The sequence below is a fragment of the Taurulus bubalis genome (genome assembly GCF_910589615.1).
Source record: "Taurulus bubalis genome assembly, chromosome: 10".
In the NCBI taxonomy this organism is placed as follows: domain Eukaryota; kingdom Metazoa; phylum Chordata; class Actinopteri; order Perciformes; family Cottidae; genus Taurulus; species Taurulus bubalis.
In genome coordinates, this window is record NC_136598.1 from 17,185,176 (window position 1) to 17,209,633 (window position 24,458).

Here is a 24,458-nt window from a genome sequence, read left to right on the forward strand (position 1 = left end):
ATATATCTAAAAGCTGAGTGAATGACACACAGCATTAAAATGCGTGCGTGTCTGTGTGTGATGTGACAGGCAATGGTTGAATGTACAATTGTGTTGTAGGTTGTGAGTGTGTCTGTATGACTGCCTGCTTATCTCTGGGGAAAACCTGGTTTTGACTCACTGGTGTGTGTCACCGGGCTAGACCTCTTATCTTCCTGCATTCCACAACTACAAGTTTTTTTCAGATTTTGCAGGCTGAAAAACTCTGCTGAATATGTGTGCTGGCTCCTGGCTGGTTTGTCTATATACGTTTTTTCACCTTTCTGCATGGATTTATTTGAAATATCTGTGTTTGTGTGAGTGAATGTTTCTGTATATGTGTGCGTTAGACGCCATGTAAATATGCTGAGACCCTGCAAATCTGTATTCAGTACATGTGAGTTATTTCTCCCTTCTCTTCTCAAGCATGTAGTATAGTTAACTGCAATCTTGTCAAATGTATTGCTTAATATCTTTACACGTACTTTAAATCTGCCTTAAAGGTAATTAGTCTGATTTATTTTAATTGATGATAATTTGACAATTTAAGTATCAAGGGCAAACAAACCTTTACATTTGCATTCAAATAAAAATGTTGATCAGTCATACTTTAATATCGTAAAATAAAAGTTGGCAATGTGCACCAAGGTAAATGGACACATCTAAATGATTGACTGTCATCATTGGGAAATGTTACTTACAAGCACAAACATATGGACGAGCGCATGAAGGTTACTATAATACACCCAATGGTTTAGTCCAGTTCAGTTGGAAGAGGCAATACCGTGGAGACTCAGGGTTGGACTGCTCTACACTTAATTTCCATGGTGATGTGATTAAAAATGTAATGCCATCCATGTTAAATGTACCTATTGATTGAGATTAACAGATACCAGGAGGTGCCCCTTCTATTTATTCTCATTCCATGACCACGCAGTTACTGAGCTATTGCCCTATCTGCACTCAGCTGTAGATGGCTGGCTGCTCGTGCGCTTATCTTCACTGGAGCAGTATTTTATTCCATTGCTGTGTTGGCTTTATTAAATGGCCACATTATTACTGATGGATGGCAGACTGATTGTGAAGAGCAAGTGAACAGATAAGGAAATAGGAAGAGAGACAGAGACAGTGTGTTAGAGTGTGTGTAGTTTGTTAGTGCGAGAAAGAAGGAGCTAAATTCTATGCAATGTATTGGGGTCATGCTGCTCCAGAAAGTCAAACGAATTAGTCAGCACCTCCAGGAAATTACACTCTGTGTGTGTGTGTGTGTGTGTGTGTGTGTGTGTGTGTGTGTGTGTGTGTGTGTGTGTGTGTGTGTGTCATGCAAGCATCATGTCTGTTTCAGTGTCTCGCTCTCTGCTTGTCCCTTTGGGGCCCTCAGTGACCAGACATGCTTTGCCAATCGAGGTCAAGGTCATGGCTGTGATTAGTGCCCGACATGAGCGTCATTCTGTTCTCTAATGGGAGGCTACAAGCGTGTGACCCTGCTGCCAGCCCCATTATCTACCCGTGGAGCCATATTTGTCCTTGAATACCCATGTTGAAAACATTTGGCACATTGCAATGAACTTGGTTTATTGACCATGACTGTTGTTTGATTATAATCAGATGTTGCTTAATTGCCAACTCCAGTTAGTTAATTGAGGAACAATCCCCTGTTCGTTGCTAACCAAGATGTCAACATGATAAGAAACTATACATGACACTGTAAAAATAAACCGGATCATTTTACCAAACCACTAACATTTGAACTTTTGAAACAAAAGCTGACATATCCCTACAGACATGGCGGATTAACGTGTTAGTTGGCTCCAGGGCAACCGTTTGCTGTTTGGCCCCCGTTGATCCGCCTTGACCTCACCTGCTACCTGTCTGTATTTAAATGCCCATTGAGCACACAGCAGACTGCACAGGGCAGCTGCATATGTGCAGAGACCAAGAGACTAACCACTTACCCTATGCTGTAATACTATTTTTTGACAAAGCAATCCCTAATGAAAGCCCACTTGGCTTTTTCCTTGAGCTTTAACCATCTTCATCAGCTGGTTGCATTAGATCAGTTGCCATGGAGATGGATCTGTTCACATGTGAACTGTTATGATTTTGGCATGATCCATACAAGTGCATTTTAGACCTTATATACAGTTTTTTCAAAACAAATCCAGACTCAATGTCCACTTACTTGTTTTCTTTCTTGCAGACCATTTCCCACTGTTCCATATGATGGAATATTGTCCATAATAAGCAATTGAGTCAAGGAAAACACAGATGTATTACAATAAATCGAAACAAGATTCGGAATTATACCTGACAATGTAAAGAAACCTTTAAACAGCAATGTGGGCCTATTCAGATCACTGAAGGAAGATAGACAGAAAATGTAACTGTCTGGCTAAATTTAAAGGAATGGATTTATAAAAAATGTTGATACTAAGAAATGTTTCACAGCCCATTGGTATCTGTCTGTCTGTCTGTCTGTCTGTCTGTCTGTATGTATCTCTGTCTAAGTTTAAGTTTAAGTTTGAACCTTCCTCTTGTGTTAGCTTTCTGTTTTATTTTATTCTATTTATCTATTTAAATTTTTATTTTTTTAAATGAACCTCAAGAGAATCATATACATAAATAAAAGGTTGTTTTGTGACTATTACTGAGGGGTATTAGAACACATCTTTTAAATACATTTGTTTTTTATTATCATTGTATTTATTTTTTCATTTTAATATTATTAACTATAGTAACATCTATGGTGTTAATTTCGACCCATACTTACTTCAAGAAAAAGGCTAAAAAGTATTTTTTCAGCAATAGAACTTTAATACAAACACAAAATGAAAAGCAGAACAATTCATAACACAACATATTGATGTGCAAGGTCAAACAAACAACAAACAATCAAGCAAATATTATTTTTATAACTGGGTCGAAACCGACATTTTTATTTCGTTGAAAAATAGAGGTGTTTTTTGCCTTGATGCAATAAACAAATGTATTTGGTTCTTTTATGCATTTAAAAACCTAAAACGGGTCAAGAGGAAGGTTAAGTTGATCTGTCTGTCTGTCTGTCCACTGATTGGTTGTGGTTTTGTCCAACTGAAACGCCAAACTGCGTGCTGATGCATACTTCACAGCGCGAGCTCGGCGGACAGCCCTGAACTGCTCCGCACATCTGCGTGCTGCGTCCGGCTGACAGCGCGCGCTCTCTCGCGCTCTCTTCCTCTCCGTGCTCCGCACTTCACGCACCTGCGCTGCGCTCCGGCCACTTCTCCTCTCTGCCCGCATTCCGAGCGACGACCAGAAAGAGAGACAATACCAAACAATAGAGCAGCGGGGAACGACGACAAGTGAAAGATGGAGGAATGGTGAGAGGACGGTTAGTTGGCAGACAGACAGGAACCCCGCTGTCGCAGAGGACCAGAGGGAGCGGGAGGAGAGAGAGAGAGAAGCGGTCACATCTGCCGTGACTTTGGGGATTTCTCTACGGCGAAGTGGAGAGAAAAGGGGGAGAAACCACATGTCCCGGATGCAAAAAAAACACTGCGTGTGAGAGGAATGATTCAAGTGTGTCGGAATTACCGTGGAGGACAAACGTGTCCAATTTCGGCGACCTTTTTTTTTTCCTTCTGTTTCGCAGTTTCGCCAGTTACGGCAATGTCTCCTTCAACATAGTTGCGTCGCGAGTCAAGCCAACAAAACTAAAAACGGCTTAAAAAAAAAATGTTGGCAGGGGTTTTCTGTTTGTAATCTATTTTTGTATTTGAAGCATCCCTCGGAGAGTGTTCGGCCTCCCAGGGAGACTTGTTTTGGGGGTAAAGGAGGACGTTTCTGAGACCCTCACCTCCTCCTCCCCCTTACATAAATGTTTGCGTGCCGTTACTGCTCTCGTCCTCGGTAGACCACCCCTCTCCCACTGAATAGGCTGCAGAGTCTCACACGCAGACAGACGCATCTCATATGCACAGAGACAGAAACCGACCTGGACATTATCTCGCGCGCACGCCAACACATGCACACATAATTATACAAACAGACCTTACCTCCCACCCTCTCACTATCTGATGACTCCCCGGCGTAGTGGTGGACGTACGGAACCGACTGTAGCAGCATCATCATCATCACCCTCAACACTACCACTGTCACCATCAGCATCCTCCTCTTCCTCACTACTACTACCATCGCCACAACCACCATGTCCTCTTCGTCGCGCAAGATCTCCTCCGAGTCGTTCAGCAGCTCGGTGGGCTCGGACTGCGGGCTCGAAAGCCCCGGTGGAGACGCCGGGGACGGCGTGGTGGAGCCGGCGGAGGAGAGTCGAGGCTGCCCCTTCTCCTCGCTCTACTCGTCCCGCAGAGCCGGGCTCTGGAACGGCCGCAGCACCGCCGAGAGGCCGGCGTGCCCGGCGGGAGAGGAGCAGCAAGCACCCGGCGGTCCGCACAGGAGGGCCACCAGGAGGAGGCGGGTGAACCTGGACTCGTTGGGGGAGAGCCTGAGGAGACTGACCTCACCCACGGTAGGCCTCCAGCTGTGTCTGAACGACATGTCATTACATATTCCGAAATGGTAATGCCATAGTCATAAAGGCATCTTGTACACAAGTGGCCTACTTTAATGTTCAATTGGGGGCCTGTGAATTATATGCAATAAAGCCGAACTAAATGTATAGTTTTACCACACATTTGTAGAGCGTTCTACTAAAATCAGGTAGTAGAATCTGTTTACAATTAGAGCTGAACATTATAGACCAAATTATTGACTTCAGTACCCTATGTTTTTTGGAGAGAGAAAGTCAATGATGACCGAACAGTCAGAAGCATATGTTCCATTCCAAACAGCTGTCTCCAAAGTTGAGGACACAGCCTTTAAGAGCAGAAAAAAAGACATCATTGAAGGTATTCCACCATTGTAGACTATTGTCTGAAATCCCAGACGATGTCTTTTCTCACATCACAATGTGACGTTTGCTTTGCTGTCTGAAAAAAGAAGCCTCTTTTCATCTTTCAGCCTGAATCATCTGGCAGATTATATAATACATATATTGTTGTAAGGGAGGGAGGGAGGGAGAGAGAGAAAGAGGGAGGGAGAGAAGCCCATGCTCTGTCTGTTTATATGTAAGGAGTGTGTTTCTATGTGTCTCAGTTGTATTACCGGCTCTAATGTAATAAAGCAGCTATTAGAACTGAGTCCAATTGTGATGGATGATGTGCGATTGGGGCATTTGCTATAGCGTAGTCCTAAGTGATGGGAGGCTGCACCAGTTTGAGATTTGATTGCATCTCCTGTAATGTGGCCCTTGATATGCAGTTGCAACAATAACATATACCCGTAAGTAGCCGCGGTGAAAGTGTCAAAGAAGTCAAATTCCAGTCTGCAAAATGAGAGTCTGTATCTGGAAATATTGCACTTTGCTTCAAATTAGAATATCCAACTTTAAAGGTGATGTAATGTAATTGACTGACAGAGAAAGGTTCTTTTTGACTTGAGCAGAGATTCTCCGCCAATATCCACAGACACCGTGACATTTATATACAAACCAAAACATGTAGTGAAAAGCTCTCTGGTTTATTTATGTTGGTTCCCCACATAATAAGAGCACTGCTGCGTTTTCTTCAGATTGTAGGAGGTTGTGGGAATAGGTTTCTCCAAATTGAAATAGCTCAGACCCTGTGGTACCATTCCTGGGAGAAATATACATCTATAGTAGATGTTGCAGAGAAGTCGATATAGGACAGCAGTGATTTTCAGCGTTATTTTGCTGCCCAGGCACATCCCCCCCCAAAATAATTTAATTCAGCAGCGCAGCTAAAAATCTGAAGTTGGTGTATATTGAAGAGGACCACTGAGAGCCAACTTCAGCTCTCTGCTGTAGGCTCTTACTGGCCCTGATCTTTAATAGATCTGTGAAAAAAATAGGGCAGAGGGAACACTTAAAGACAAGTTTGTATAACACTCAGTTATGATAATATCTAGTATTGTGGAACTGTGTGTGTGTCTCTGTAAGTATGTTTTTGTTTGCCTATAAGTGCAATTACAGGCATCAGTTGGGCATCATCAATGGAGCCCATCTGTAAGGGTCATTGTGGTGTTGTGCTTTGGTTACAGGGAAAAAGGGTAAATGTCCAAGGTCTTTTTTCAGTGTCTGATGGATGTTTATGTGCATGTGTGTGTGAGGCTGACAGAGCAGCTTAAACTCTACCAAACAGCCATACAGTGGCTGGCTATTTCGGCATAGTATTTTGTATTGTTTGTCCATTTTTTAAATACATTAATAAAGATGGTGCCGTGACAGAGAGAACATGCACTTGCTAATACTGTATATATTCCACACACACACACACACACACACACACACACACACACACACACACACACACACACACACACACACACACTGTGGCTGCGTGCAGTGGCAGTGTCTGTTGTTGACTGCGATGGACCGTGACAGAGAGAACAGAGCAAGCTCTCTGTGGTTGTCTTCACCCTGACCACACTGACCCAGAAGCAACAACACGCACACCCACAGTTGTGTTTTCATGACTTTTGGGGACATTTCATTCATTTCCTGGAGACCCTAACCCGAACCATAACTGCAACCAGCCTAACCTAAACCGTAGCCTAAACCTAAACCTAAATCCTAACCTAACTTTAACCATAAACCCAAGCGTTTACCCTAAAACGTATACTGATTTACGTTCTGGAAATGTGCATTTTGTCCTCCTTTTTTTTACCCCACTAGGAAGGCGAGTCCTCACACTATGACAGTGTAATCAGGTTTATGTCTCGACAAGATGGGTAAAGGAAGCCCAACCCTTCTCCCCCCACACACACTCACACACATGTACATGTGTGCACACACTCATTATCTGTCTCTCTCCCTCTCCCTGTCTCAGTTTCGTGTATCTACATTGAGGGTGGCCATTAGCTTAGTGACCCGTGACGCTGATTAAAGGCCACGAGTGTTGGCCACAAATGTGAAAAGTGTGAGACATTTGTGTGAGTGAGTTAATGTGCTTCTGGTAAATCCATATCCCAAGTCTGTGGCGACATCTTCCCTTTCAGGGACCAGTAGTATTAGAGCGTGTTTACCTTGCTTTTAGTTACATATCCAGTTGGGTCATTGTTCTGTATGTGTACACATGCTGGCTGTTTTCATGTAATTCTTCCTCCATTTTGTATAAATGTACATGTTGAAGTTGACTGTTTGCAGTGATCCACCTGTTTCTGTTCTTTGTATACTTCCACAAATGGCGCTAGTTCCTTAAAATTGGGGAAAGAAAGTGTTGATCTTTACACCCTTCCAGAGGAGAATATCCATTTATAACTTATAATTTATGTCCATTTTCTTTTTTGAAAACAAAGACCAGTAGAATTGTTGAATCTGACATGAGCAACACACAACACACTAAAACAATCAATACAAACAACAATTATTGTAAAAATATTCATATTGTCTGCACAAACTAGGGATAATATAAAAATGTCCCCGTCATTGCAATTTAATTTTTGAATTGATGAAAGACACTTTGTGATTTACAAGTTTTGAAGTAACTCTGCTTGTTTGTTTATAAATCAAATCGATTTTTTATGGAACTTATTTTTTTTTTTTTATATGTTGCCTTTATTTATTGAAGCTGAGACAAGCAACACGTTTTTTTGTAAATATAATGAGAACTACAGTAGAATTTTAGCTGTACAAGACTTGTGAGGAACGGAGACTCATTTCAACATGTTTTTCCTTCTCATTGATTCTCAAAATACATATTTGTGTACTCGAGTGGCCAGAATTCACTTCACTAATTATACTGGAATTATGTTTCTTCAAAGGCAAACATAAATACCTGTGAACAAATGCAGGAGGGCGTTCTGTATAACCGTAGATTGCGCATTAGCAGACCTGCACGTCAAGCAAGTTGACTGCTTGATTCAACTGTTTTGCGGAGGCAGATTTGAAACGGATGAAAACAAATGCAGACATATTGCATACAATATAAAAGAAGAAGCCACACTAATGTTTCTGAGCAACTTCTGCACAAAGCACAATTCCAACATTTTATTTACAAATACCACGCCTCAATCTTTAAGTCGTCATTTTATTTGCATTATATTACATTCATTTTACTGACACATTTATTCAAAGTAATTTACAGAACAGTCGGTGCATTTAAACTTCTTGCAGGGAACCACATGTTTTGCATTTAATTTGTTCTGATACTGATACCAGTATCAGGGTTCTTTCGGTCATGGAAAACCTGGAAAAGTCATGGAATTTTAAAATGGTTTATTTCCGGGCCTGGAAAAGTCCTCGAAAAAAATGAATTCCCAAAGGTTTTGGAAAAGTAATGGAAATGTGTTATATTCATGTTCATTTACGCCGAGTTTGAAATAATGAATATGCTTTTAAAAGAAAGATGCTCAAAATATAAGCAGCCATACATACAGGCATCTATAGAAATGTTTATTATTTTAATCAAACTATTGTCTCTCATTCATTTGTGTCATTTAAGGTATACTGTATGCTTTGGAATTCTCATTGTTAGTTTAAATACTACATTTTCTCACTTTTTCATGTATACACCGAGATTTCACAAAATGTTTGGTCATGGAAATTTGGTTTAAAGTCATGGAAAAGTCATGGAAATCCATTGGTCAAAATCTGTAAGAACCCTGCAGTATCTGAAATGCCTCTCCGACAGCCTAAAATACTGGATCGGGTATTGGCGAACATGCAAGTTTATTCAAGCTCCATTTGATAAAAATGTGTTTTAACAACTTTAATTTGTATTTATTTTAGGCGAAGGTTAACTATAATGGTTTCATTAATATGTTCAAATGTAGTCTTGTGAAATTTAGTTTGAGCGAGAAACTTTAATAAAAGCAGCTGTTTGAAGGATATGTTTTCACAGCAATATGAAATAGATACAAGAGAGAGAAATATGACCTGATTCACTTTTTTTGTTTTTTAACACACTGGTATGCGTCTCATGCTGGGACGTTGTGGGGTCTCATCTGGTGTATGAGTTTCTATTTTCTTTAGTAGTGGGGGCAGCTTTCAAACTGTGCTGAAGCACCAGTACCCACGACGCTGGGACCAAAGACCACACAACGGCTCGTGCTATTGGAAATTTGGAGGAGGAAGATGCAGTAAAAGGAGGGAAGGAATCAGTCACACGGACAGGCAGGAAAGGCAGGTTCACATACAGTATAGACGAGTGTGACTGAACGCCATTGGCAAAGAAGGCAATGCAGAGCAACAGAGCAAGTGGAATGGAGAGAGTATTGGTGAGATACTGCTCCCCTCCCAAGGTAAAGAAACAGAGCAAACAAAAGAGACAGATTGGTTTGGTTAAAGACCACAGGGAAAAAGAGAAGGCGAGGGTGGAGAGGAGAAAATGTCTTAAAAGTGAGAGAAAGTTTGAGTTTAAACTCTCGACCTAAAATTTACTTGGCCACTTTTTTTTAATGTAACATTTTGTTTTACTAATCTTCTCTTCATGCCATTTCCCCTGTCTACACTCAATCATCATTGCAATGATTATGTACTATTTTTAAATATGTATTCAGCTACATGAAAGTATTCCATTTATACTATTATTATTATTATATAATAATAATTATGTTAGACCATATTATGTTAGACCATAATTATAATTAGACCATATTATGTCCCGAATTGAATCTTCTCAGGGTAAGCTATTGTAGTGTGTTTTTGACAACCGGGCAATCTACGAGCTGCTAGACATTAAAGCAGGTTTGTGAGGGAGATTAATGTGTGATGAGGGATAGAGCTGTGTGTACAGTAAACATGCCAAGGATTGCAACAATGTAGACTAATGATGCTGTATGTGTACAGTATGTTTGCACATGTGTGCCTGATAACAGTTAGTGCTTGTGTGATTGCTCATGTGGTAGGAATCCACTATAACGTTCTGTGGTAAATGAGTAGCTGAACCAAGGACGCAGTGAGAGGAGATTGAGAAGGAACCATTTCTGCTAGACACAAGCAATAGAGAGGCGACAGGGAGTTTTCCCTCACAAATAGAAATAGTGAAACTATGGCCCACTGGGTATTTTTGTAGCCATCAGTGCCCATCTTGCTCCCGTTGTTGCTAAGCTGACGTATGGCTCACTGTAGCTAATAGTGAAAAAGTATTTTTGTATCAGCCGATAAGGACATAAACACAATGTGAAGAAAAACGAGTCAGAACTGAGAATAGAAGCTCCAGACATTTGTAATACCAATTGGTTAGCGACGATATGATGTCTAATTCTTAACATGATAGTGAAATAACTATATTCACCTTTTAAAACAACTGCTGACTAATATGTAGATTTCTTTTCTCTGACTGCATACACTCTGTCACTTTCCCTACAACCTCGCCTTCTCTGTGTCTTCAAGCACACACACACACACACACACACACACACACACACACACACACACACACACACACACACACACACACACACACACACACACACAAAATCAGTCCTGCATCTGTCCGGAGGCCTCAGGATGACCTCTCCAGCTGGCACACTGTGTTCTAGTATTGTAACTACAGCCTTGCGTTAGAGCCGTATCACAGATAATCACATTGGACCCGCCTCCTCTAGCTTAGGCTGTCAGTTATGGAAAATAGGCCAGCTTCACACACACACACATACACACACACACAGGGTTTGATCGGGGTAAATTATATTTTTTTCACGCCGGGCTATTAGTAGAACTCGTCGAAATGACTCTCACAAATGTAAAATGAAATTGATGACAGTAATCATAGTTTTCTCAGCAATTACGTTGTGAATGCTACTCAGCCAAATAATATTAAATGAATATGAAAAATATGAAAAATAATAATATTAAAATACATTTTCACCAAACACAGGTTTTACTAATGACAACAATGATGGCTCTGTTCTATTCAAGTGTCTATTCAGTAAGCTGTGACAGTGAGCCTGAGAGCCAGCATGCCCAATGGCCCTGATACTAAATCAGCTACATAGAAATGAGCCATCATTCATTTGATCATTTATAACTTGTGCTCTTCCTGCTACGACATGACACAATGTCTCCTCTGAAAAAGACCTATTCAATTTGAATGTGACTTGGCTGCAGGTAACACTTCAGATGATATGTTGGCAGTGTGTCATGCTTTCCAATTATGTATCCATAATCAAATATATTTACTTATAAAGCTTTGAACGCTGATATAATGTGACCTTATAACACCAAGAAAAGAAGCCACCAATGTGTGTCAAATGACTTTATCGGGAATTAGTGAATATATGCAGTATTGTCGCTTTATTGCGTGCAAAAATGGACGCACAAATACACATTGTGTAATATTTTCACTTCTTCTTGCAGACACAGACTGTTCAGGAGGCTCTACAGCGAACTCTACAATTCTACAGACAACAAGAGATCAGGTAAGACTGTCTTCATCACTCGCTGGTTCTCTTTCTGTCTCCTGTCCTCTTCAATCAGTTTCCACTGCACACTCTCTGTGTATCCGCTGTCTGGTCCTAGCGTCCCTATCACTCATTTTCTCCCCTTTGCCTTTATTTTTCTCACTTTTCTCTCTGTCTGTCTGTGTCTGTCTGTTTGAGCCTCTCATTCTCTCTGCCTTCCTGCCTTTTTTGGTCACACAGACATAAGACAGACAGACACGCACACACACTCACTCATATATTGACACACTCCTTCACCTCTTGTCTCTCTCTCACCGTCCTTCGCTGTCAAAACAGTAAAACGGAGTAGAGAAGATTCAGACAGGCACAACACGTACTAACATTGTCCATGAAGCACATACTGAATACCAATATAGAAAACGCATTGGGATCTCTCTAGATTTTTCAATTTCCTTGGCTGTCTCCTTTCTCCTTCACCTCTTGGCCTCACTCATTTGTTCCCTGCTTGATTCATGTACAGAGGTAAATCATATAATGACACATGGTAGTCTCTCAATAATTATATATATAATTAGTATCTCAATTATTTGTAATCCAATTGAAGCAACCTGAAAGCAATGGCATTCATTCTGTTGGTCAGTACATGTCGTAGTGGTACAAAGGTTAGAAATGAAGCCTCTGGTCTACTTCCCAGGCCGAAACAAATCTGTGTGGGAAGTGAAAGAGCATCATTTGCTCCTCCTTCGTTGACACTGTGGAGGTGACCTTGAGAACATTTCCCTGCCTTTCTGTTGTCCAGCTGTTTCACCAGATCTGCACAGTAACCAACAATACCAACATACACAGGCTAACTTAACTTGAATGATATCTATATATTCAGATAGATGTTTGCCACCACCCCAAAGAAAATATCTCAGCAGCGACTCCAGAAAAAACTAATTCAGAACAACACACATTTTTCTTTTAATGGATCAACTTTCTTTCCCAAAGAACTGGTATCCGCACAGTTTGTAATGAAACCCCGTCCACGGTATGTCTTGAAGAGATGAGATGTGGGTTCATTGTATTATTAGTTTATTAGTACTTTATTAGCTCTTCCGATATGCTGATGGCTAACCATGACCTACGCTGATGAGTGTGTTTGGTTTATGTCTTTGACAGGTGTCAGGAAGTTGGCAATGAGGAGAGGCAAAGAGAGAGGAGAGAAGAAAAGTGCCCATTTCTAGAAAATTCTGGTTCAGAAGAAGATGTCCTACAAATCCTACAGTACATGGCTACCATACTAGGTGAGTAGGATGTGTGTCTGTGTGTGTTTCTGTGTGTGTGTCTGTGTGTGTGTGTGTTATTATGTCCTTGAAATTAAATGTGTGGGTCTGAATGTGGTCTCCTCTGCATACAAGTTGGTGTGGTAATGAGTGTGTGTGTGTGTGTGTGTGTGTGTGTGTGTGTGTATGTGTGTGTGTGTGTGTGTGTGTGTGTGCCTTTATTATAGTTTGTATTCCTTTGTAAATGGCTGTGTTTTTTATGGTGTTGCCCTGGATTGATTGCACTATTCTTTGTTATTTTCATTACATGTCAAAACACACACATATGCATTGTTTCTCTTGTTCCCTTCAGGATTAGTATTGTTTGTTTACATCAAAACAAAGTCATCCCACAGAGTCTTGACCTCTAAAACCCATTATAGACACTAATATGTCGCTTACCTGGATGTGAGTCATGGTGGCAGCAAGCGGTAGACCGGACATCCTTCTCCACTTGCCATGTCTTCCTGCTCTACGGAGGCGTCCAGGAGGCCTTGCTGCCAATAAAGGCCTCTGTGCCTAAACCACCTCAATTGACTAATTTCAATTAGAATGAGCAATAGTTCCACTCTATATCTAAGGTCCTTCATTTGTCCTAAAGGCTGAGTCCAGCCATCCTGCAAAGAAAACCCTGAAGCTTCACTTTAAGGATTAGCACCCTCTTCACCCCAGTAGTTTGGTAAAATGCTCATGTCACTGCTGCTGCTGAAGCCACACCCACACCAATCTTGCTGTCAATATCATCTACTAGCTGTCATGAGTGTCAGTTTTGAACAGGCAGATTGCACACAATGTATATTGTGCTGGTGAAGTGTCTTTTTTTTAGGTATGGGTTAGGCAGGATTTGGAGTTGCAGTCACTATATATATCACATGCATATCGTTTTTTTCCTCTTCAAATTTGCTCATTTATTCTCAAAGAATATCCAAGTTATTTTCTTGTAAATGTACGACTTTAATCTACTGATGGAAATTCAGATGTATTTTTCTTGGAAGAATACCCCCTCTCCTGGCTCCATAATTATTATTATTATTACTAAAATGTTTTAACCTATAGAGGCTTTATTACGCTGTCGTACTATCAATGCTAATTTTACATATTTTTAACGGCATCTTTTAATTGTGTCACTTCTTGCATTAAATTGTTTGCACTTTTCTCTGCAAGTCTGTATAATTATTCACTTTAAAGCCATTATTAATGTTTTTCACATTTCGAGATATTTTTCTGTTTTTGTACTATTTTATGGTGTCAGGTTTTATTTATAATAAATACATATCAGTTTTAATTTGTCTATAATCCCGTAATCCCATTTTCTGACTTCCTGAGTTATTATTCAGTCAGTCGGCATGTGACATGATTATTTTATCTTATCAATATTCATTATTTGAACAAGGCTTTGATGTTTTATTACTTTGAACAGTGTTATTTTGTGATTGAAATGCAAAAAAATATTTTTGCTGAATTATAATCTTGGTTAAAACATTTTATGAAGAAAATGTAATGCTGGGTTTCATGTAAAAGGCATGAAACAGGAAATGATTGCACACGCTTAGGGATGCATTGAGAAGTAATACTGAAAGACAGTGATCCAAGATGCAAGTCTGTTTGATGCTCTTCTATTCATAAATATATTTTTAAGTTAGTGTAGATATTCAACTGTGTGTACGTGGGCAAGTTAGTCGTACTGTTGTGTATCAGTCCATGATGTTAATAATTTGTGTGTGTATCCTCAAAAGAGTGCTATTCTGCATCGCTGACATAGATGTTTTGCATCCTCTCTCCTCACAGGAGTACCATTCTGTGAGCTGCGAGAGCATTTCGGAGAAGAGTTCTTTGGCCTCTGCTTTGAAGAAAATGAACGAGTGCTTCGGGCTGTGGGCGGCAACCTCCAGGACTTCTTCAATGGCTTTGACGCCATTTTGGAACACATTCGCACCTCCACGGGGCGCCGGGCCTCATCTGAGAGCCCCTCCTTCCAGTGCAAAGATCTCTATGATGAGGAGAAAGGGAGAAGGAAATTGGATGAAGTTGGAGAGCAAGGAGAAGAAGATGGAAGAGGGAAAGTGTTGCTTCTTCATTGTTTCAACCCTGCCTCTGTTGTGGGCTTGGTAATGCCAGGGTTTATCAGAGCTGTTGCCAGGCGGATCTTTCATTCAGAAGTTGAGGTGGAAGAAGTGCCGCCTCTAACTCCCTTATTGCCCGATGAAGATACAGAACCCACAGACGGAGACTCCACAACCCCCACCCCGACTGCGTCCCCGACTGCCACGCCCTCCTCGTCCCCGTCCCCTCCCTCTCCTTTCCCAACCTCTGTTCCCACAGTTTGCTTGTCCTTCCAAATCCAGGAGACGGGCCCTTCTTCCCTCCCCTCCCTCCCAAATGCTGCCCCAGTGAGCACTAAACGCCCCCTTATTTCACTCTCCAACAACCCAAGTGATCTGTGCATTAGCCAGGCCACGTTTTGCCGTGCTTTTCCATTTCACCTCGTCCTGGGGCCTCACATGGAGCTACTGCAGCTTGGAGAAGGATTGAGGAAACAGGCTCGCATTGAGCCTCACCGGACCCTCTTGTTCAGGGACTTTTTTGAGATCGTCTCACCGAAGATGGAGCCTTCGTTCCCGGGCATCCTGCTGAGACTTGCATCCCCGTTTACCATCCGCACCAGGCCTGATAGCACACAGCCTGGCACCAAGGAGAAGGTAATGAGCTCATACATAACAGATGGCACAGTTGATAAAAATCCTACTTTTCACCACATATTTTAAGAGAATTATTGCAGTTTTAGTAAGTGCTTGGTAAATTCAAATCAAGTTAAATCGATAAGGCTGCGGTTATGTTATCTTTTCCAACAAATCCTGCAAGGAGACCAAAACCAGTGATGAATTTGTCCCAGAAACAAGTACCGTCTGTGTCACCACAGACAATAATTAAATTAAATTGTTGCAGGAGGTGACATATTCCATTATTCAAATGGTGATGGCCAAAGTAATTCATTTGAAAAAGGGCTCAGCCACTCCATTTTTGATCATGGTGAGTAGCTCCATGTCAGGCAGGCAGTTCAGTGTTTACAGTAAACTAGCCTGGCTATGCTCATTGTAACTAACTGGTATATCACCTTTTTGCTCTCATGTGATGCTCACTTTTGGGTTTTTGAACAGTAAAAGTCTGTTTGGATAAGATACATACCACTGGCTAGTTGGCAATGAAGATGAAGTACAAATCATTGTTTGGTGTCTTTTCATTAAATTGGTAGTAATAAAAAGGTGAAGCATCACCATTCTTTCCCGCTAAGTTATAACACTGTAATGTACAGTGCGACAGTAAGCTTCATGATCAAATCCACCTATTTCAGTCACACATTTATTAATTGCTAATTTGGTTTGTAACAGCACTTTTATTTGTGATGTATTCACTCTATATGATACAAATACGTAAAATAATCACCATTTCCGTGCTATTATGCTGTCAAATGAGAGCTTTGTGTTTCATTTTAAATAGGTGGAGTGCAAGGTTGTTATATTTTGATTCAATTTCTAGTTTTTTTTTATGTTTCCCATTGGATGATAACACACAGGTTTGCAGAGTGTTTGTTTGTGAAGACCGTGTAGTGTTTGAGTTTGTTATAGCTGAACGTGTCAATTATTTGCTCTAGTCTCAGTCTAGTCTCTTCTCAGTCTTGAAGGGAGCGTAACAGTGTTGTTTCCCACGATTCAATTTTGGGTGTAGCAAACAAAACATAAAAAACCTGACAGAATAATCACTCTGTCTCCACTGAATGCCATTCCACCGCATGTTGCACGACACCCATGGGAAGAATGAGGTTTGAATTGGTTCCAATTTGCCAGAAACAATTAATATCCGAGTACAATACATGAGAGTTGTATGCTATATCCGGTTCTTTATTGATTGGGTTGTCTCCGCAGGCTGTCAGTCAGCACCAAACACCCTGATGATAAATAGACCTGACAGAGAGGAGACGGATCAGTCCAGCGACAATGTTAACTGGCGACTTTCAAAAAATAAATAATGAAGATAACATGTAGCTGTCCTTGTGAATGCAGCATTCTTTAGTTTTTCAATACAATGTCAAAACCTTCTCATATACAGTCTATGGTCAAAATATACCGCATTTGACCTTGGAGTCTCTTTTTGGGAAACAAGTCCACGTCACTTGTTGTTTATGTGTTGAAATAGGAAGGGAGAAAGTTGCCCTTTCTTTGAAATAGTACAGTTAGTAAATACACATTAATGTTTTTGAAGCCAGTGAGGTCAGGAGCAGTGTGCTGCCCTGTGAGGCGCCCGGGGAGCAACTGGAGGTTCAGTGTCTTGCTCAAGGACACTTCGACAGGCCAACTATGGCGGGACCAGGGATCGAACTGTGAACCTTACGGTCGCAGGACGGCCACTCTCCCCATGAGCCACACAGTTGTTGTAATTATGATAACTTACAACCGCATTCGGCTTAAGTCGCCAGTTAACAGGGTCACTTGATAAACCTAAAAAACTGGCAGAGTTGCGAGTGAGAGAACAACCAACCGAGGAAACGAGCTAGAGTGTGCTGACCAAAGTTACTGACCCGTAATGTTCATTTTAAAGTCATTTTGATGTGTGTGTGAGAGAGAGAGAGAGAGAGAGAGAGAGAGAGAGAGAGAGAGAGAGAGCGAGAGAGAGAGCAACCCCGGTTTCAAACAGAAACGATGTAGCAATGAAGTACTGACATTGCAGTGGTGGGTGGGAAGCTGTTGAGGGATCACGTCTCTGCCGTGAGCATCTTCCCATTTCCCTGACCAAGAAAAGAAAAAAAAGAAAAAATTAAAACTGGTTTATCAATATTTTTTAAAGGTTCATTTTGGTGATTTGGGGTATGTGAATGTAATTTTGGCTGGTTTGAACAGAGAGTATTCTAAAGCACTATTATATTGCTAGTGCAACTGATTCTGAGGCAGCTTTATTGAATTAAATTCTTCCCATTTGTTTTACTGGTTATTGGGGCATTTGAGGAATGGTTTTTAGATCGTTGTGTTCTCTTTTCGTGCTGTGCTTTTCTGTGGTATCTCGTCTGGCTGGGGGCTGATTCTGTGAGTGAACCAGACCAGATAAGGATTTGAGTGACCTGCACACAGTGATAGGTCTTATGCACTGTTTGGGCGTTTCTAAGTACACCTGCTATTTTTGCTCTTGTAGGCAAAGCATCACTAGGAGTAAAAAGGTGGGTGAATATAAATGACATGTGAATTGGAGTTAGAAAAAGTTAATCATAATCCTTTCAGCTCGTAACTTTACTTGTCTCATACCTTTTAAACAACTCTTCCACTTCCCAGTGGTGTGAAAATGGCTTCCTGAATGTAGAGATGGCTTGTCCAAATAGGAACATGATATTATTTGATGTATCATGGCAAGATGTGAATAAACAGCACCACAGATCTGCAGCCAAAGGCAGATGGTGCAGTGAAAAGTCCCGTCATGTCATGTGTCAGAGTCCGGTTTGCACCAGTCTTTGCCCTGGCAGGTAGATATAATCCACAGACAGCGAGCATACTCACACGGCTCACAAACCAGTTAAAATACATTTCTAAACACCCCTGATATAATTAGTATTTACAGATTATGCCAAGTTATTTGGCTACAAGATGATTATGGTGCTCTGCTGCTTAATTTCAGTTCATGTCATGTCAGTGCTGCAGATAATGTCTTATGATCAGGATTAAAGAGGCAATGCATCTTGTATACATCTAGATATTGTATTCAAACATGTGCTTCAAGGCCAGGGTGTCAGGACTTTAACCATTGTTTTGGGCTGTAACTAGCAATTATTTTCAATATGAATGAATCTGTTGATCTTTCTTAAGTATTGAATTTTTTTAAATATTATAATTATAATTTCTCACAGCCCAAGATGAGGTCTTCGAATGTCTTGTTTTCTACATCCAACAGTCCAAACCTCAAGATTGTCAGTGTATTATCATCCATGACAAAGGAAAGTACAACACAATCTTGACAGAAGTGACTTTAAATTTGGGACCAGTAGATGTTTAGCATTTGGCTTAAAAAATTACTAAAACATTTCTTCGATAACCAAGATAGTTGCTCATTGACTATTTGCTGCAGCTCTCATATTATTATGTTTTGCTAAGATTTTTCAAGATGACATTACCCAAGGTTTTTAATATAACTATAAGGAGTAGCTACTACAGTATGTCACAATCTGTGAACAGTTCTGTTTGAGTGAACAGCACAAAAGTGAATCATTCATATGGGCTCCTCCCATACATGTTGTTTGCACTGCAGTGTGAAGGCTCATCTAGTGTTTCAGCTTTGTGTACACAGAGCTCTAATTGAGTGATTTTGGACTTGTTTTGGCCAAATACACCAATTCCCAGGTTTGGTGCATTAATCTGAACAGATGATAACCAAACACAGGTGCGCCAGTTCGCAAATCCTCCATACGTATACTATACATGCATGCAGATGCACATAATAACGCACTACAATGCTCACAGTAGCTGCAGGATTCCCCTCCTCACAGTCAGGCCTAGAGGACCACTACAATCCATCTTGTCTCTCTAGCTGTCGTCTACTCTCTGTCAGTGTCTATCCTAAATTAACTATCATTATCTCTCCCGCTCTGCTGCGTACCCATTTCTATTTTTTTGCTTCACATTGCAGAGTTTCTGCTTCAACATACTCAAAGCTTTTTTAATTGCTCACTCTTATGGATTCAGACAGCTACTTAATTTAAAAAGGGTTTGCAGCTAAAAAATGGAAAAGCAACAACAATTCCTCAAAAAGTGCTTTCTCCTTTTTCCACTTCTCTATTAGAGAAGACATACTTTACTAGTCTCTCTCTTTGGCTCACCTTGTTTCACTGTTCAGGTTACATTTTATGGCAGGCACACCAATAGGATCACTCAGTATCTTCTTTTATTGTTTTCAATGGCATGTGTTTGTGGATCAGAGGAAATGTAGTGGTCATTTTAGTGTCATCCTCCATATTTCAGGAGGATGCATTCATAGTGAATCAGGTTTTTTATCTGAACATTATTGTTTTCTTTGATACAAGAGACACAATAAATACTTGTTCTTTGCTTTTGGATACATCAATCATATTGAGCACATTGTCACTGTTGCCCTACTAATATAAATTACTTTGTGTTTGGGGCTGTTAACCATTGATAATATTTTAGTTTTTGCCTTTTTAGATGCCAGATTAATGGGGCTTACAATGTACATGAAAGGATTGTATTTGAGTTCAAGGTTGGCTGAAGTATCAGTGTTCTGGTTCTTATAATCAGTTTTTCTTATCTCTCCCATCCACAGCCCACTGGTTGAAAAAAGGTTCTTCAGAATATTCATGCTGGTTTCAGGGAGCCAGTCTGTTCCCTTTTTATGTGTATCACCATTAATCAGACCTGGTACTGCTGCAATTTAAGTTAGACACTCACTCCAAGCTCCAAACAGTCTCAACTAAACAGTTGGGTAGGATGGACATTGTTTGACTTTATTTTTGCCATATGAATCTTGTGTCACCTGGACAGAGAAGCAGAACAAAGGGGGAGAGAAAGAGAAGGATGGGCTGACATTTTCACTAGAAAGGGCAGCGAGAGAAGGCGACAGGCCAAGGTAAAGAGGCCACAAAAGAGCACTCCTCTGTGTTGCACTATGTGTGTGTATTAGAGTAGCCTGTAGTGGATTTTCAGTTTGACTTCTTTCCTTTCTTCACCCAGGGGCATGGACTGTGCAAGAGGCATCCAAAGACCTACTGGAAAGGTCAAGTCCCAGCTCTCTCTGTCTCCCCGCTTAGTGTGAGCACTGTGATCAGCACACAGGGGAGTGTACACAGGTTGCACTGTCACAAGCTATCCTCTAACCAGTTCATCACTTGTTCATCATGTCTCCATTACATCACAGTTTCCTTTATCCGCAAAGGTCCCATATTGTAGAAAGTAAGATTTCCCAGTCATTTCTTCTTATAAAGCAGGTCTAGGAGCTATATATACATACTGTGTAAGTAAACATTCAATCAACACAGAGATGCACACTGCCTATATTCAGAAACTGTGCTTTTAAACAAGCACTCAGGAATCCCGTACGGTTGTGATGTAAACTCTGTGAGGTTGACCCCCCAGCGAGTCCCCCGGCTGCAGTGACGCTGTGAAGAAGGCTGGATAAAAGACGATGCTTTCGAGGCTTGGAACGGAGCTGAACTAAGCTCAGAAATCAGCATACGCTTTTATTGGTTATGAGACATATCAACAAGGTTGTGCACTCACTTTTTGAGGAATGTAGTATTTAGCCGACTAGAAGACAGACAATGTAAATGTTGATGTCATTTGATTGGGCCAGGGCCAAGCTGTGGATGTAGACTTACTTGGATGCTGATATTTTCTTTCTCTTAAGAATAACATGATGAATAAGACAGAGGATCCATGAATCACAACACATGCCTCCACAGTAGTGATCCCATTGCTGTAAACAACCAAAAGCTCCCAGACTCTTTGGGTCATAGAGTCAGATTTCTGGTTACGATGAGTCAGTGCTTTTTTGTGGTTAAAAGGGAACAGTGTGTGTGGAGCTGGAGCTCTAAACCAGAACTTGTCTTGGCTTCAGCTGATTTATCTGTTGTTGACAAAATGCCACGAGTGTTCAGACGCAAACCCTGCTCTTTTCTATGATGCTTGTAATGCAATAGGCTGTGGGAGATCGAGGACGAGGAAGATTTGTGAAGGCTAGGGAGTAGTTGCGTGAAGCACCAACAGGATGTTCAAATTTGCAACGTCATTTACATTTAACAAATGCTCCTGTATTGCATTTGCAGGGGTTGCTGAATGAGGTTTGTCTGTGCATGTGTTGAGCTGTGTGTCTGAGTACAAAGACCATCTTGATATTAGCGCCACCTTTGATCTGTTTCTTGATAAATCACTGCCATGATGGGTTTTTTTTGTTGTTGAAAAAGTGCTTTGAAAATCAGTGCCCTTGTTGTCTCTGTCTACTCTTGATACATTTACAAAATAGGGCGAATTAAAATACAATGGACGAAAAAAAAAAACATAGAGACACGACACCAGAAGTATTAAACAAGACACAACTATTTTAGTCTGATTCTTGAAAAAAAGATAAAGAGAACAGAATGTCTTGATACTTTTCTTTTTCAATGAGACAATGAAAATGAGTGAGATTCATTTCTTGAGGATCGTTATTACCAACACATGATGTGAATAATGAGCAGTGTGAACAGACTCATACAGATGAGTCTTAGCTTCTCTTAGCATCAAGGATTGTTCTTTGAAATTAGGCAGCACAGGTATTTCCAGTCACCTTTAAATTCCCTCGAGCTTTCTAACAGCCTGGTGAGAGCATACATTCAGGAAGCTGTGCCTCTGGGGGTAACACGTCCTTGCTACCGCAGTCATGAAACTCACTTTCGCACTAGCTAAAAACAAGTCTTCTCCCTGTGAAGTTGTGTACACATGGTGCTTGCTTGGTTATACAGCACCGTCAGCCTTGTAATGGCTCTCTGCCGGCTGAATGTGCATCCTGTTGCACATCCATTATTCCCATGGGTCTCATGTCTTAGGAAGAAAAAATATATTAAAAAGTCTTAGGATCTTTACCTAAATGCCATTTTAAAAACTGTATCTTGGCATCTCTGCACCATACGCTTGATTAGCACTTCCCTCGTAACCTGTTGAAAAAAAAAATCAAGGCTACAATAATATATAATCCCGAAGTACAACCGCTAAACAAAACTCAAACAATAAATAGATTAGGGGTTAGGGTTATGGTTATTAGGGTTATGGTTATTAGGGTTAGGGTTAGGGTGTGGTCTTAAAGGGTTAAACTGAACCAATATGTGTTATATGTCCAAAAATGTTCTGGGAATGCATCGATCCGATACCAATGTCAGACATTGGGCTGTTACTGACTCAAATCATTGTATTGGGCTATCTGACAATGGGGCCAATCTATTCTATTCGATTAAATGTTTAAGCCTGAGTCTGAGTGTATACCTCATGTGTCAGCAACATGCCATCAGACCCCATTGCTGGCGGCACTAACAACAAACACATCAGCTGTTTGGAAGTATTTCACGAATGCTACGCCAACAAGTTCTACGACTGCTTGCAATATCGGCAAAGCCAATGTTTTGAGGGGTGGCAGTAGCACTGCGAAATTAACACCAACAACTTAGTCAAGCAACTCCAGAGGCATCCAGTAGCATTTCAGCTCCTATATTATTTTAGACTGAAAAAGAAGAATCTGTCTACCCCTAGTTTGTTCAAGGTGAAAAACATATGATGCAGAAATAGGCTATTCATTCTTTTTGCATAAAAGGATTTAAAAAGTAGTCATCAAACATGACTTGGCCAAAATCTTGTGTGTGAAAGATGTACATACATAAAGCTGTTTGATGTTATATCTATTAAAGTGGACTGTTTTTCTTCATTTATTTCAAAAGGGTCTGATTTTCTGCCAGGTGCTGATTATTTGTGATGCTGTATTCTAACTGAAGCTTTTCATTTTCTGAAATAAGAAAAAAAATCACGCACAGCCAGTGTCCAATGAGATGAGAGCTGGATCAAAGAAATATCTAAATTAATTAAAACAGATTGATCTGCACACGTAGCTCCCATTAGAAGATTTGTTATTGCTGTGCGATTCCTAACTTGGTGTGGACATCTTCCTGTTTTAATTATTTTAAATGTGCCTCAAACAGTCCTATCAGCTGATTAACTGCATCCAGTGCATTTAAACATTGTCATTGTTTATTTTTTGCCAGACTTTGCATAGATCCTGCAAAATGAGTCATTTTGATCTCTGATTCTAGTCTCAGATGAATTGAACCAGGTGTGCGTTTTTTAATTTTTTTTTTTATTAATCAGCATTTTAAAGCTTCTGCTGACTCTTTCATCTGAAACAACAAGGAACAAGCACATCCCATGCATATGTGTGTGTTTTTTTCATGTAATGTTTGTCTGGCTACATGCTGTGTGTGAGTGTGTGCATTTTATTTGCTTTGAGAGTGGGATGTAAGAATACGGCACAATATTGTCTGTAAAGATATGAGCATTGTTTGTGTGTATGTGCGAGTGTGTGTGTGTTGGAGAGAGAAAGAGAGGGATGAGAGAGGCTGACTCATTGACTCTTTGCTACTCAGTGCTTGTTCATGCAAATGAGTGTGTTGACATGCCAGAGTCCCCTCACAAAAGACAATCCATTAGCTGTCCTTTCCACCTCCCGCTATCTTGGTCTCTCGTCCCTCAAGTCCAATGTCTCTCATTCTCGTGTCTCTCTCTTGTCCCTCTCTTGTCTCCCTCACTTCTTTCCACCTCTGGCCCTTTTAGCTGTTTTTTTTCCTGCCCCCTTCATCATTTCTCTTTCATCTATCTTCAGCTCCTTGTTGCCTATGGCGATAGTAGCCTGAATCCTTCCTGTGAGATAGATCTTGCTTATGTAGAAAATGACATCACAGTGTGTGCTGCTCGGGCCTTGCCAAGACATACAACAGTAACATAAACGTATGCAGTATAATACAACCTTCAATCATGCATAAATACAAAGCACACAAATATGTAGACAGGGTGACTAGGAGTCAGGTGGCAGAAAGACAATTATCAATGGAAAGTCACAAGGCTTCCGGACATCATCAATAATAGTTAAGTTTGATCTGAAGACAAATTTTCAAAACATTATTGTTGGTTCAAGATTTTTAGGTGGACGAAAAAAACACGTCAAAGC

General features: G+C 40.6%; 1 protein-coding gene across 1 annotated transcript in view; it reads left to right on the forward strand.

Annotated features, from left to right (window-relative positions):
- Window positions 1-4,204: 4,204 nt before the first annotated feature.
- Window positions 4,205-24,458, forward strand: part of gucy1a2 (guanylate cyclase 1, soluble, alpha 2) — a gene marked incomplete at both ends in the record, with an annotated part of 34,526 nt that continues 14,272 nt past the window's right edge. The window contains 4 exons of the mRNA XM_079225005.1: window positions 4,205-4,525; window positions 11,375-11,436; window positions 12,580-12,704; window positions 14,511-15,421. Of these exons, the coding sequence (XP_079081131.1) occupies window positions 4,205-4,525; window positions 11,375-11,436; window positions 12,580-12,704; window positions 14,511-15,421 (1,419 nt within the window). The remainder of the gene's footprint in view (window positions 4,526-11,374; window positions 11,437-12,579; window positions 12,705-14,510; window positions 15,422-24,458) is intronic.